We start from the raw sequence: 15584 nt of genomic DNA on the forward strand, positions 1-15584 counted from the left end.
ACACACACACACACACACACACAGACACACACACACACACGCACACACACAAACCCAAGCACATTTCATGACCACATACACATTCATACACGTAGACTTTAAAATATGTAATAAATACTCTGTGCCAAATGTTTGGAGTGTTTTGCTTTGTTGCTTTGAAAATTCAAAGACAGCCTCGTAAACTGTTCATCTGATGATTAATGTAGTTGAAGTTTTCTTATAATTTAAAACAAAACAAATTATGGTTTTGATTTTTGAAAGTTTTGTCAACATTCACAAATTATTCTGTGGCACTTACACAATTGACATAAACTATTTGCTATAAATGATGTCAAATATATCTAATATCTAAACCGTACAGGCGTTTCAAATTTGTGGGTGTTCAGGGATATGTGAGGTTTGTGAGGAATATGAGGTATATAAGGTATATGACATATATGAGGTCTATGAAGTATATGAAGTATATGAAGTGATGCAGTTCGGGGTAGTAGTAACAGTTAGTTGTACCAGCATTACTTTCCTACCTGGGTGTAACATAAGCAAAGTGAGCACAAACAGTTCTGAATCATTCAAGAGAAAACAACAAAACATTCAAAGCAGAAGAAGGATTTATGTGTTGTAGCGTAATCCTATTATTTCCCTCCAAATCGTCCTCATTCTAATCCAATCAGTTAATGAACACCATTTGCAAAGCATTCTCACTACATGTTGTAATAATAAGTTTATCAGGGCTTTAAGTATGCATATGTGTAACAGTTGTTCTGGCAGGCGCGTCCCACGCTTCCTGTCAATAAGGCCGCAAACATGTGAATAACATATGTGAGGGGGTCAAACTATGTATGCATTCATCAATACACAATACATTTGATCCTGAGTTGGAGACACAGTTCTGTTGCAGGGATTTGTCAGGACGTATTTAATTTTGTTTAAGGTTTGTGGCTTAGTTTTGATTTTAGGAAATTGAGGGTATCCAACTGATACGGGAGGGCTGCTTTATTCAAATACATTGCCACCATGCAGACAAAAGAAATGATTTACAGTTGTTGACAGTGCAGATGCGATCGTCAAGAAGGGAACAAAATTGGCAAGGTGATCCGTGAGAACGGCCACGGCGTCTCAGTATGTGTAGAGTGCATCCAACATAGATCTGTGATTGCAACAAAGCAGCTTTTGCATGAAAATGGCAAATATGTTTATCAGGGAGTTTAGATAGTTATTGATTTAGTTTCACAGATCAAGGATGTAGATGTCAAACCTTCTACAGAACACAAACTATGACACATGAATGATGATTTAAAAAATATGTCCATTTTCATTTCATTGCAATGGAATGCGACGCTCGACGCATGTGTCTCACATCCCTCTTGTCTTCTCATTGACCTGCTGCTCTTAAATGTACAAACCTGCAGGTTCCTCAGCTGTCTTTTAACAATGACAAAGGAAGCCATTTGTTTAATAAGTGGTCAGTGGTTAGGGTTGGAAGTGAAAAATACGTGAGAGTGCTGCATTACACAGGATTCTGGGGTCTGCAACTTAATAGTTCATTGCCATATTCGTGAGAAATGGCAACTTTTACGAGTCCATAAATATTTCACTTTGGAGTAGGGATGCAGTTTAACTATCTTGGCAAACATATACACTTAGATCCCACTTTAATAGATATGTCTGTACATGCAATCAATACCTCATGTAGGTGAATAGGTAATATATTGGAAACACCTTTCAATACAATGCAGTCTGGTATAACAGCACTACTATGGCCATAACAATTACCTGTTGAGTTGGTCTCTCTGACGGTGGTTACTCTTTATAGCAAGGGAGTTATATTGAATTGTATTGGGTTGTGCAGGTGTACCTAATAAAGTGGCCTCTGAGTGTGCACATGTTTGTAAAGAAGTCTTGTGATCATTACATCCAGCAAAGATGGGAGCTTGCTGCGCCACTTAATGTATCACTTTATTATTAATTTGTAAATTGCACCTTTTGCCTCTGCTATTGCTTATGCAGCTATGAGAAGATTTGACATTTGCCAACTGTTGACAGGAGAAGAGCCCGGAATAAGTGTCCTTTCACCTTTCAAAGCCACTAAAGTACTTCAACACTTGGAGTGGGAAATAGTGTGAGAGAAATGTTTACACTCTTGAGAGACTTCTGTCTGAATGCTGGGCCTTATTGATTTATTATCAGAGAGCTAAATCTTTAACAATGTTCTCCAGCCAATCCCCCTGCAGCTGCTACTCAGCCACAACAAACCAGGTTTAGGTACAGACTGCATGAGGAACTGTGCAGTTACAATGCAGATGATTCGGGTTATCAGGATTGATATGCTTGATTGTTGATCTAAAGTAATGCCTCACTTCCACTGCAGCTGCATGGCACAAACAGGTCACAAATATCCCCTGTAACACTTCCACTCTTGGCTTTACCCATTTAAGGGCAGCACTTTTTTCAGCTCTTGGTGCCCTCTCGGGAAACAGTGTTTTGAATTCCCCCAGAGATCTGGCTTGGCCCGCTCTCTGTCCTCTATCGTGTAAACATTGTGCTTTTTTCCATACGGGCTAGAACAAACATCTGACCATCAGTCCAGCGTTGCAGCCTGGGCTTCCTGGCAGACCACTTCATCTCCATCCACTTTGGGCAGAGAAGCCACTGTCGTCACTCATGTCTGTTATGTGCATAAGTGTCTCATTTCAAAATGAACTGGAGTAAACCCAGTGGCTTACGTTCAGAGCAACACCAGCCTGTTATACTACCCCACTTAGATCTGCCTTGTTATAAACTAACCTGTTCATGTTAGTCTACTCTCTGTTTGTCTGGGATAGAATAAATACTCACATTGTGTAACAGTTATATGATATGACACTTTCTGTAATCAGGTGGATCAATGTGTATCAACTTAGGCTTTCATCCTGTCTCTCTCTCTCACACACACTATCCTTTCAGTCTTTCTCTCTATGCCTCTCTCTAACACATATACACACACACATACATTGCCTCTGTCCAAAATCTTTAATTTACACATTCTAACTAAACGTTCCATTTCCATGTGTGGGAATGTGGTCAATTGAGTGATTGTGATTCTAAAGAATTAGAGGAAAGGACCAAGTGTCCTTCACATCTGGGCTGGATTTTCTACAGCGAGCCAATACCAGATAACGTCAGGTCAGTTTCTTGCTATTCCAAAAGCCTGGATTTCATTAAGGCATTGTTTGAAATTTATATTTCAGAGCCGTTGTCCTGATGAAGGATGTGGAAAATGAGCTTAATGTGAGAACAGGTTGTCTGCTGCTTTCACCTTGCATCCAGTGGAAGAAGGTGAAAGTGCGGCTGTCTGAGACCCTGGCACGCATGAAATACCAATGTATAATTTTCCAGTGATGCAGAGAATATGGTATACTTTAAAGTATGCTTTGTAGTAAACCATGTAAAGAAATTTGCTTCAAAGGCATTAACATATAACAGTTCAATTTCTACTTTATATCCTACCCTGAGGGAGTTTCATATTGGATGGATTTGTGCCGAATTCTGTGTATTTCGCAGCTGTGGTTAATAGAGAACCTGTATTATACATATTGTCCAAATTACACAGGGATACAGAGCGTCTGAAACTGACTTTTGCGACCTTTCCTTATCTTTACTCTGTAACAATCCTGAACAGGAGGCTGATTCATTAAGATTTCATTCTCTGCTTATTCACTGCTGAGAAAGGGCTCGTGTTACCATAAATAACCTTTGTTTTTATTACCCTGGAAACTGAATCTTCTTCTCTATGGTAACTGTCTAGATGTTGGTGCTCAGTGTTACATTCACCCAATGAACAATTTAGGTCAAAAGAAATAAACAAATCTCATTTTAGCATAAGCTACTGTCAGAGCTGATGAACACTGTGTACATTAGCGTTCCAATCTCACCAGCATATTAAGACTTCCACTTTAGAGGCTGCAGATACAGGGTAAGTGCAAAGTGATATTTCCCCGACAGGACAATTTGAAAGAACGGTGAGGTGAAATGTAATTTTCCACATCATTGTGTGATTTGTTTTGGTTTTTTGTCATAACAAAAAGATAAGTGTCATCCAACATTAGTCACAAAAGACTGAATTGCACTGCACTGAATTGCATAATGTTGGATGATTACACATGCATAGATCTTCGGGTGATTTTACATGGCAAAGAACAAGACAAGCATCTATTTCAGTGCAGTTTGATGTATTAATAAGTAATTTCTGACATCATTGACCTCGTTGGGTTTTTACAGGAGCCATTATAACGCAGGTGGCTCAATTAGTGCGATAACGCCCATGTCACTGTATTGTCTTTATTATGCTGCCATCTAGTGGCACATTTGCGAAGTGTCTCAGATTACACAAACGTCCGACCAATTACATAATCATAAATAAATAAATAATGAACACGCCCACGGTAAATAATGTTACCACATAAAATATTTCTGAAATTAGTGCATTCCCTTTCAAATTGCATCATTGCAGCAGTTGGTCGTTTGCCGAGGATTTCTTTGATATGTAGTTGCATTATGAATAACACACTGTCGTACACACCATTTTCTAATAAATTAAAAATATATATATATTATCATAATTAGGAAATTGCCTTTAGCAAATGTACTGAAAGCAAACTAAAAGAGTGATGTCATCCAATAAATACAACAGTGATTTAATTCAAACTTGTCATTCGAACTAACAGATTTACAACAATTGTGTCACATTTATATATCATGAAATAGCCATCACACTGTTTATCTCTGACTCTAACAGCAAATTTGATACCAAAAAAAATATTTGAGAGGAGTTAATTTAATTCGTGAATTGTCTTTGCATACGTTCTTTTATCTGTATTTTTTCGCATGTCAGTACGAGAATCGGAGCTCATTAGAACAAAACATAAGGCGCCACAAAAGAGCCATAAATGCGTCGCCTTGTTATTGCAGCTCTGCGGTGCCAGAGGAGGCAGCACAGACCTACATTATTGAACCTGCTCAGTCTGCGTTCCAATTCCAGAACCTGCTGCTTTCAAAACTGCTCTTTGTAAACGGTCTTTAAGGTTGGGCATATGTGTTTATTCAAAAATAAAAATGTTTCTCTGACATCGGGTTCTTTGTTTATTTACGAGTTTGTCTGTTGTGTGGAAGTAAACAGTCCTATTCGCTCCTCCAGTCCCTACGTCCTGCGTGTGACGTATGTAGCTAAGCCCCGCCCCTCGCCTGGCTCGCACGCACCAGTTACGTCTGACCGTAAAAAATAGAAACTTCCAAGATGGCCGAGTCCGTGGACTCCATGCATTTCGCAGCAAACAGCAAAACAAATTCCCCTAAACCCCTGATAGCTAAGCGGCCACCGGAGAGTCGACCGCAGTCTTCCAGCGACATTTACCCGCCACCTACAAAGAAAGTCCGAGTGGAGGAGAAAAGCCTGAAGCACCGGAAAGTGAACGGAGAGGTGTGCGCAGGGGAAAAACACAACGGGAAGCAGAGTTGTGGGAGCCCAGCGAAATGGAGTTTCGGCCCGGCCAAGGCGAGCCACTCCGCCGCGGCGCTGCCAGCTACTCCCGCTCGGAAAATCTTCAAGATTAGCAACTTCCTGGCCTCTCCCCCGAAAGTGAAAAGGGCGAAGGAGAAACGACACAAGGAGAAAGAGAAAAGCAGTGAAGCGCAGCGGAGTTTAGCCGCGGTTGTGGAGAAAGTGAGCCCAGCTAGCTGCCATACAAAGACGGAGAACGGCGACATGAAAATGCTACAGAGAGGTAGGACACCCCGGTCTGTGCCGTACACCGCTCCGCGCACACACACACCGGGGCCAAACGCAAAACTACATCTAAAACACAACTGTTATATTATGCGTTACTGAAGTATTACATAATTCGCGCTGCCGCAGGCCCCAGTATTTATTAGGCCCAGATGGTGATACATACACGTGGAAATGTTTGGTGGTGGTTGTCTCCAGCGTGGATGCTCCAACGTTTCATCTCCGTTATCTGCTCTTTTCAGATCATCCTGTGAAGGAGAAAGAGAGGGAGAAGAAGAAAGAGAAGAGTAAAGAGTGGAAAAACCACAATTTGCCACCTGTGCATGACATTGCAAAAGAGAACGGAGAAGTGATTTCTCCAGAGAAAGGTAGGAATCTAAAAGTGTTCTCAGGTTATTTCTTTAAATTGTCAGTCTTGTGTGAGCCATTTGTTTTTACAGTGTCAAGGCTGCAAGTGAATTTTTGTCTCAACTTTAATAGAATATAAGTCGTTTTTATGCAAAATTCTTCAGTACCAATTTAATGTCAAGTTTGAATGAATATCACATTGTCTTGTATTGGCTATATTAACATTTAAACTTTGCTTATTCCTGCCATAAATGTGTAGAACATTGACACACACCACATAAACACTAAATATATAGTAGTCTTCAAGTGCAGTAAAATGTATTTGTGAAAAGAAGTTGGCAAAGTCCCAGCGAGTGGAAATTGTGATATGACATATTCTACGAACTTCATGTTCCATTTTTAAAAACAACAATTTCTTCTCTGTCTCCCCATAGAGTCTAAGGTGAAGCCCAAAGCTGGTTCAGAGGAAGACCTCCTACTGAAAAAACTCAAGAAGAAGAAGAAAAAGAAGCACAAAGATGGTGAGCGGGAGAAGGAGCGGCACAGTCGACCCAAAATGTATCACCGCTCGAGTCAGACGGTGTGCTCAGGAGTGTCTCTGGATCTCCCCGAGTTCCTTGGCCGAATCAACGGCAACAACAACAACAGCAGCAGCAGCGGCAGTGTCCTCCACACTGCGGCGCCACATCAGCAGGACCAGCAGGATCGTCCCATCACTGCCCCTACCTACAGCTCCCCGCTCCACTGCACCCCTGTACCGGGCCTTTCTGGTCTGGAATACGGCCGTCTGATGCACGTCGAGCAGCAGGCCAACGGTGGAGCATCAGTGGCACATGCTTACAGCGAGCAGCTGACTTGCCTGTCTCCCGCCGAGATGCAGCGCTTTGCCCAGGAGTTTGTTGCCCTGTCGTTCAGCGAGAACGAGGACCAGGCTGCTAGTTTTGTGATGGGAATCATTCACGGAGCGGCGTCGTACCTCCCAGACTTCCTGGATTATTTCTCCTACAATTTTCCAAACTCACCAGTGAAGATGGAGGTGCTGGGGAAGAAGGACATAGAGACAACAACCATGGTCAACTTCTACTCTCAGGTGAGAATGTTGTTTCGGTGGGTTTTATCCTTTACTGTTGTTTGTGTTAAAACAAGTAGGCTGCACCGTTCACATGGATGTGTCAAACTGCTCTGACACACCACAGCCTCAACTGCCGCAGTGCCCATGAGCTCGCAAACACTGACATTGTGTGTGTTGAAGTTTTGTCCACAGTTTTGACCAGACTGTCAGTGACTAAAGCTTCTCTCCTTTCCACACACTTTTAATTTAAGTCCAGTTTTAAAGGTGTTTGGTGTGTAGGGTGTCATGCAGAGGTTCTGTATTATCCCTTGCGTTCCCACTTACCTCACTTACTATGATTCCTACAACTACAGTTAGAATGCTCTTTTGTCATTTATATTGCACATTCAAGCAAAGTTTGGTTTGCACGTGAGCCACCCAGTGTTGTCCCCGAAGAAAGCTTATTCATTTCTGAGTCAAAGAAGACAACAAGGCCTGTGTGTAGTCAAATACCCACATATTCAGTTTGAACCTTGGCAGAGTAAGTGTGAGTGCCTTGAGTTATTTCTTTACTTTCATACCACTTCTAGAAAAATAAGTGTTAATCCTTAATGTTGTGTGTCTCTGATTATTCTGGTTTAAGGATTTTTTTTTAAATGTTTTTTTGTTGTCTTCATTAAGCTTTCTTCCTAATAGCAAATCCGGCAGTAGATTGATGACTTGTGTATTGGACTGCAACTCATGGATCAAAAGGAAATCGACTCTAATGCTTAATCTGAAATGACTGTTTTTCTATCTCTTTCGGGCTTCTGATTTTGTTTATGAAAACATTTCACAAAAAAGGCACATATTTGGTGCAAAATCATAGAAACACAACATTACATTTCTGCTCAAGTCCATATGAGATTACACAATTCTCCTACCAATAACCTCTTTTTTAAATTATTCAATATCATCTCAGTTGTAATGTGTTTTTCTTAAGCAACATAGCATCATGTTATATCCACCTTTACCTGTCATCACAGCTTGCCCTGTGTCTGGCATCATTATCTGGCAGGTATGTGCAGCTCAGGTGTTCTTAATCCGTCTCAGACCAGAGAGACCAGTTGTCTTGTAAATCAGATTTGTATTACGCTCGTTTCACATTCTGGCTTTGTTCACTTGCAGCTTGAGGCACTTCATGCACTTTGGCCTCTTATTGGCCTTCATAATCAATTCAGAGTCGGTGTTTCTCTCTCTAATTTCCTCGTTTAGCAGGTTAATGCTCAGCGGCACAGACTGCATCCGCGCTATCAAGCCGTGCTCCGATCGTTGAGCGTCAGTGTTCTATGCCCCTTGAGTTATGTGAAAGATTGATCTACAGCTGAAGTTGTTATTAGACTGACATGGTGTGTAACAATCATAGGAGTTCCTACTGGCACAAAGCTAACAAGTGGGAGTGCTGGATTTAGTGCTGTGTGTCATTTATAGCCCGGCACAAGTGATGGACGCCGTGCACTTTTTAATAACGCAGCACAATTTTTATCACAGTAAATCTTATTTTCCGCAGGCCCTCCAGGCGATGTGTCAGGGGTCCTCAGGGCGCCTCACATCTCATTTTAAGAATCAGTGTTTTTGAGCTCTCCACTGGGCCTTTTGTGGCGTTTCAGCGTGTTCTGCCCTTTTTTTTTGTCATGAAAAGACGTCGGGTGTGTCGGGGGTCTTGTGACTGGAGCTAAAGCCACGTAGGTCAGCACGCCTGTCACTTCCGTCAAGCGGGCCTTGGTAAAGCTTCCACACACGTTAAGGATCACTGTCCTGCAGGAGCTGCGAGTCCTCTTCTGTGGAATATGGCGCCAGAAAGAGAGTTGCTTCTCTTTGCTCTGTGCGTGTGGATACTGTACGTCTCTCAAACAGGCAAAGACAGATGAATCACTTGCAGTCTGTCTGTAGAGGTTTATGCACTGTGGAACCTTTTAGAATTCTAATGTTCCCTTTGCCCCCCAGACCCTTTTAGGGACGCAGGGGCTTTGAGGTTTGGGCACATTTCCCTGGAGATCAGTAAAGTACCTGTCCGTCTATCTTTGTGTCTTGCTGACCTCTTTTCGCAGACTGACATTTTGAAACATTAAACCCATAAACGTGAAAAATCCCCCCAGAAAGAACATAAACCATTTTTCACCGACTAAATTATGTTCTTTACTCATTTTATGATAAATGTCAAGACACCAAGGTCACAGTTTGTCCCCTGTACTCCTCTGTAAAACTAAAGAGCTCCAGTCCACAACCTCCTTTACTCTATTTCTACAATATACTTTTAGACACATAAATAAGTTGATTCACCGCTGGATCACTTAGGTTTTATATCGGCCTAAAACAAAAACACATAAATGTCGACTGCAGTATATTTAGAAAAAGAAAAGTTCAGTCATTCTTAATATATGTTTGAAAATGGGGCTTAATGCCAGGCTGCTGGTTTAGTCTGCATGTTGTTGACAGCCCGTCTTGTTGTTTTCCTGTCACCACTACAATAGACACAATACAATACCTCTCATAATAGATGTTCTTTTTTATTGTTTTGTCTTTTTATTGCCCAAGCCTGAGTGGTCCATGTGAATTTAGTCCACATCTGTATGGGTTGTTAAAAGACTAAACATTCTATCCCATGTAATTGGATCGTACGGGCGGGGGCCACGCCGCCACGACGGCCAGGGACACCTCTGACGCAGCGTCAACAACAACTGAAAGCATCAACTTCACAAAAGGCGCCGTGTAGTGCAGTGGTCCGATGTGTAGGATTGTCATCGTGGCGCGGATTAACACCGCCCCTCTGTCGCTGCTTATTTCAGTGTTTAGACACCCGCTCAGATGGTGTGTGAACACGCTATATAAATTATAAATATCCAACAACTTGGAAGTGGACACTGCCGTCTCTCTGCCCGCCGACAATGGACAGAGGAAAGAATCCCATCAAGCCTAAATGATTGAGGCTTTGTGTTTGATTTGTGTGTCTATGGGGAGAATATGGAAGTCAAATATTAGACAGAAGAAAGCTCCGACATGATTTCACAAGAAGTGTATCCAGAGGTGGCCCTTGACAAAACTGTAGTGTCGACGTTTGCTGTGGCCTTTCATGTAAATTTCATGGAAATGTGATTTGGTTCAGTTTGTCCTTCCCTGTGTTGCTATAGGGAGTTGTGTATCATATTTTCTGCACAGTTGACAGTGTTGAGTCGTCTTTGTAACGCAGGCCCCTAACACTGCTTTGAGTCTTAGTCCAATCAAGCCTCCCTGTCATATTTGCTCTAGTTTGTGTGTGTGTGTGTGTGGACATGTCAGGGTTTGAGTCTAAAGCTTGTCCCAGTGCTTCGGTGCTAACAAAGATTTATGAGCCAGACTCGGTCACCGGTGAAGATGATACTCTCTTCTGCTGACCTTCTTCATCCGTGCCTTGGCTTCCTGTTGCAGTCGGCCCTGTGTTACATAAGACCGGGCCTTTTTGAACAAGTCCAATTTTTGTTGTCGATCTACATCTGTCACGTCTGTTTGATCTCCGAATTTACTATTTTGCAGATTCCCACTGATAAAGTGTGAGTCATTGTGCTGGAAAACACTTCAGAGGTTTTTGGCAGTTTATCTCCAGTCTTTTCTCCCTCACAGTATTTATAGCTTTGCTTTTCTTTGTCGTGAGCTGACATCTGCCTCCCATGATGACTGCCAAGTGTCTCAGAGCTCCACCAAAGACCCACAACGTTTTAACAACCTGTCAACTGGAAACAGATCCTAAGTGGCTCTGTACCAAAGGCAGTCGCACCGGATTTATAAAATAGATCATTATGTTAAATTAAAACACATTGACCTCATTTACAAGACAAATATGTTTGCTGCGACAGGAGCCCTAACGTAGGATGTTTAAAAGGCGTAGGTGTTTTGTTAAACAGAGACTTGTCGGAACCTGTTGGGGAGGATCTGAACTCTTTTGTACGGTTTCCTGCTGCAGGTGAAGCGAACGTACTCCCAGGGAACATACCGTGCCGGGGCCATGCGACAGGTCAGCCTGGTAGGAGCCGTGGATGAGGAGGTGGGAGATTACTTCCCCGAGTTCATCAACTTGCTGGAGCGATCGCCCTTTCTGGAGGTTAGTGTGATTTGTTATGTCTGTGTGTGTGTATAAACAGTATGTCTGCAGAGCTGGTAGCTGTGTGAACACCCATCTCTACTGTGTGTGTGTGTTAGTGTGAATCATTGTGTAACACACAGCCTGTGGTTTGCAGCGGACTTTGCCCTGGGGAACGTTTTCCAGTCTGAGGCTCCAGAGCCCCACTGAGAGTGACGATGGCCCCATCATGTGGGTCAGACCCGGTGAACAGATGATCCCTATGGCTGACATGCCAAAATCACCCTTCAAAAGGAAAAGGTGGGTCACGGTATTCAGTGTGGTACAGGAAGTGAATCTCCTGCATCCTCAACTCTCGCAATAAAGACTCGAGTGTGAAGTAGAGCTCATGTAGCCAAACTTACACCTGAGCAATCGTATCTGCACAGGACCAAAACCATTTCTATCCTGACTGTTGGAAACAAACCACTTTTCAGGTCCACCAATGAGATAAAGAACCTGCAGTACCTCCCTCGAGCCAGCGAGCCCCGGGAGATGCTGTTTGAGGACCGGACGAGAGCCCACGCTGACCACATTGGTCAGGGGTTTGAAAGACAAACGACCGCTGCTGTAGGCGTGCTGAAGGCCGTGCGCTGCGGAGAGGAGTGAGTACATACACGCACACGCACACACGCAGTAGTTACAGAGGCCATCTTTGGTCCTCCCCCGGACAAAAGTTAGAAATGTTGAAAGCTGGGACACACTAGATGATGAGACATGAAAATGACAGATTACAGTGCAGCCATTATGAGGCATCTGGTTTCACAGAGCAAATTGACTGCACTGGGAACAGAAAACCAGGACTCTGGGAACCGAGGGCCTTAGCGTCTCAATATCAGGGTGGACCAGTTTAGTGCTGCTGCATGTGTCTGCTTCTCAGCCCGCACACTGACCAGGACTCTTTCCTGCCTTACAGTACTGAAGCTCCTGCCCGGATCACCAAAGACGTGGTGTGTTTCCATGCTGGAGATTTCCCCGACGTGGTCATGCGGCTGCAGCTGGACCTTCATGAACCTCCGCTGTCACAGGTGGGCCTCACTACTTAACCCTGGTTCTGGTTTGCTGTTACACAATGACAGATTTACACCACGGCCGTCAAAAAAACTGTTTGTCTCAGTTCTAAATTGGTGAGCGCAGTGTATTGAAACTGCAGGTAATCATAGAAACATTATTGCTCTATGAGCTGTGGATTCACACTGGTTAAACAAACCCAATGTGTGGTAAGTGTGATTTTGTTTTTCCGCTCGCGGCTGAAATATGAATATAACAGTTTAGGCTGAAGAAACCTTAATTTTGAAAATGCTGTTTATATAATCCAGGCATCTTCAGTTAAATCATTTAAATGCTTAATTTTGGAAAAACCGGGGGACTAAAACGGTGTGTGTTCCCGTCTCTGTCTCCCTAGTGTGTGCAGTGGATCGACGACGCCAAGCTGAACCAATTGAGGAGGGAGGGGATTCGATATGCCCGTATCCAACTGTACCATGACGACATCTACTTCATTCCCAGAGGAGTGGTCCACCAGTTCAAGACCGTGTCCGCCGTCTGCAGTCTGGCCTGGCACATCCGGCTGAAACAGTACCACCAACATGAAGGGAAGGAGGACGCCGAGGAGGAGGGGGAAGAGGAGAAATGCCAGTCGAAAGAAATATCGCTTTGCGTCAAAGACGAGGAGGAGGAAGATGATGAGGATGAGGCTTGCGACCCCGCCGTGAGGATGGTATCAAAGCAGGAAGAGGAGGACGCAGAGGGAAGGGAGGAGGCACACTCACAAGCACCGACACTGTTTATAAAAGAGGAAGAGCAAGACAACAGTGCGGAGATGGAGGACTTGTCACCCACACAATCGCCACCTTTTGTCAAAACGGAGAGAGAGGAAATTGTACCATCTCAAACATTAATGCAGTCCAAGGCAGAGGAAGGTGATGTAGAGGAAGGTAAGGGAGGGGCAGAGGGAAGTGCAGGCAGCCAGCAGACACTGCAGAGAGGCCATGAAGAGGCAGGAGAGGAGAGTGCACCTCTAAAGTCACTACAAATTAGGAAGGAGAGTGATGTGGAGGAAGACAGGCAGCAAAAGACACCTGTGCCCAGTCTGAAAGAGAAAACTAAAGATAGTAACGCCAGCCCGTACACCACACCACTGATCAAGAAGGAAAAAGGAAAGGGGAAAGACAAAGAGAGAGAGGAAAGAGAAAGGATGAAAGAGAAGGAGAAGAAGGACAAGGAGAGGAGTAAAGACAAGGAAAAGGATAAAAAGGATAGGGGGAAGGACCGGGATAAAGACAAGGAAAGAACGAGAGAACGGGACAAAGTTAAGGCAGAGGGTGCGAGGGAGGGTAGTACACCGACACAGCCACCGCTGCAGTTGAAGAAAAAAGAGGAAGAGGAGCGGACAAGAGATGGCAGCAAAGCCTCGCACGCTTCTTTGCCCACCCAGAGGGAGGAGAAGTGGACCAAGGAGTCTGACTCGGCCCCGGCTCAAAAGACGCAACCGCACGTCAAGAGAGAGAAGGAGTACGATAAAGACAGAGGAGGCGTGCAGGCGGCACCTCACCCGCGGCCGGACAAAGAGGAGGCTCGAGACGTCTGCGTGCACAAACACAAGTCCTCGCATGGGAGGAAGGAGAAAAGTGGGCCCAGGGAGGGCAAGGAGAGCAACACTTCCACTACACAGGCGGCTCCAGCGAAGTTGGCGAGGGAGGATGGGAAGACGGGCGCCCCCAAGCTGGCCAACGCTCAAGTAAAGAAAGAGGTCAAGAGGGACAAAGACGTCAACAGCAAAGAGGAGAGGAAGAAACCGAACCCTGCCTCAGGTCCCGAACACAAACCACCACGGACGCTCATCACCTTTGACCTCTTTAAGCCCATGGACAGCCACCAGACTCTGGCCCTTTCATTCACAGACAGTAGACCTAAGACCCACCACCACAGTGACTCTCGAGGCACGTCCTCTAAGCCTGGGTCCGACAGCCGGACAGTTGTGCCCTCTAGAGGACCAAAAATAAAGGACGGGACGCAGGGCAAACCTGCGCCCCCCCTACAGGACACCAGACCCCAACAGCACTCTTTAAAATCGCCCTTAAAAACACACACACCCCAAACACAGAAAGATTTCTTAATATGAATGTCTAGATGTCTAGTCTTCTTTTTACTGTACAACTTACGCCAAGGCTTTGTCAAAATACTTCCAAATGGATCCTTCAAACACGCACCTGTTTCTCTCAGAAGGTTCTAATAGGTGGACGGATGCATTCCATTACTTCACTGACAGGAGGATGCACTGTTTGAGTGTTTTAACATTGCCTAAGAATGTAAGCTAAGTAGCTCACTTCACGTTTGTTAGCGAATGTATGTAGGCTCTATATAAATGTTATGTGACCTGTGTGTCAGTGCCTGTGCACTACTTAGCTTCGCTCTTAAAACACCTATTTTAGGTACTCGACAAGCCAGTCTGAAAACAGCCCACCTTATCGCCCCGCTATAGGGATTTCCCCCTCGTTCAGACGTCAGCGAGTCACTGACCAGAACTGACGCCGAAATCCTCTCGGCCACATCGCATCAGGAGATGTGGTTTGTAGTTTGACACTCCAAAATCCGCGTAAGAGGTTGTTTCCAGACTGGAATCTGACTCACACAGGGCTGTAAATGATACTGTATGTACCAAAACTGTACAGTATAGAAATATGAGCACCAATGTGAGAAAATGTATACAGAAATTGCATATATTTTTTGTAAGACAAGTTTTATTTTCCATAGAACTTATTTATATCATTTACCGTCTGTTTTTATTTGAAACCGATTATGTGAATTTTGTTGTAAATACATTTTATTTCCTAAGATAAGACTTGGTAGTGTGATTTATACTCTGATCTGAACCTCTCAATAAATGGTTCAAAAATATTGACTTAAATGTTACTTAGTGCATTTTCTGCGTGATACATGCATGCTGCCAGTGGGATTGTCTTTCTTTTTCTCCCTTTTAAATGGGTTTGTTTGGGATTGCAGGTAATGGTTCAAGGAATAATGTAAACTAAACATTTAAAAAAAAACCACACATTTGCAAATACATTGAAGTCCAGCCTGACTAACAGTAACACACATATTTTGGGACAGGCAGCACGAGTTTACCTCATGTCTTTGGCCAAATCCAAGAAAAAGTGGTGTAATCATCACACATGGAAGTTGACCTTTTAGTTTTACCATTTTTGTTAACCAGGATTCACTTTAATGTACGTCTCCAACAGTGTATTCACACAGGGGCATCATGTGTCTGACACATAGTGCGTCAA

The 15584-nt window shown here is 43.8% G+C and overlaps 1 protein-coding gene across 1 annotated transcript; it reads left to right on the forward strand.

Annotated features, from left to right (window-relative positions):
* Positions 1-5266: 5266 nt before the first annotated feature.
* On the forward strand, positions 5267-15471 carry LOC142992043 (lysine-specific demethylase RSBN1L-like). Its single transcript, XM_076142311.1, has 8 exons — positions 5267-5759; positions 6004-6129; positions 6544-7199; positions 11140-11277; positions 11414-11556; positions 11733-11900; positions 12212-12323; positions 12701-15471. Exons 1-8 carry the CDS (start codon positions 5273-5275, stop codon positions 14417-14419), a joined length of 3549 nt encoding a protein of 1182 aa, XP_075998426.1. The 5' UTR covers positions 5267-5272; the 3' UTR covers positions 14420-15471.
* Positions 15472-15584: the final 113 nt, after the last annotated feature.

This window comes from Genypterus blacodes, unplaced genomic scaffold (assembly GCF_046128005.1).
Source record: "Genypterus blacodes isolate CSIRO-AG114 ecotype Tasmania unplaced genomic scaffold, CSIRO-AGI_Gbla_v1 ptg000021l_1, whole genome shotgun sequence".
In the NCBI taxonomy this organism is placed as follows: domain Eukaryota; kingdom Metazoa; phylum Chordata; class Actinopteri; order Ophidiiformes; family Ophidiidae; genus Genypterus; species Genypterus blacodes.

Bases quoted from the DNA above. Each gene is read 5' to 3' on its own strand.
- LOC142992043 (XM_076142311.1), top strand. From the start codon at position 5,273: ATGGCCGAGTCCGTGGACTCCATGCATTTCGCAGCAAACAGCAAAACA. The intron at 5,760-6,003 runs GTAGGACACCCC...TGCTCTTTTCAG, and splicing joins CATGAAAATGCTACAGAGAG to ATCATCCTGTGAAGGAGAAA. The intron at 12,324-12,700 runs GTGGGCCTCACT...CTGTCTCCCTAG, and splicing joins ATGAACCTCCGCTGTCACAG to TGTGTGCAGTGGATCGACGA.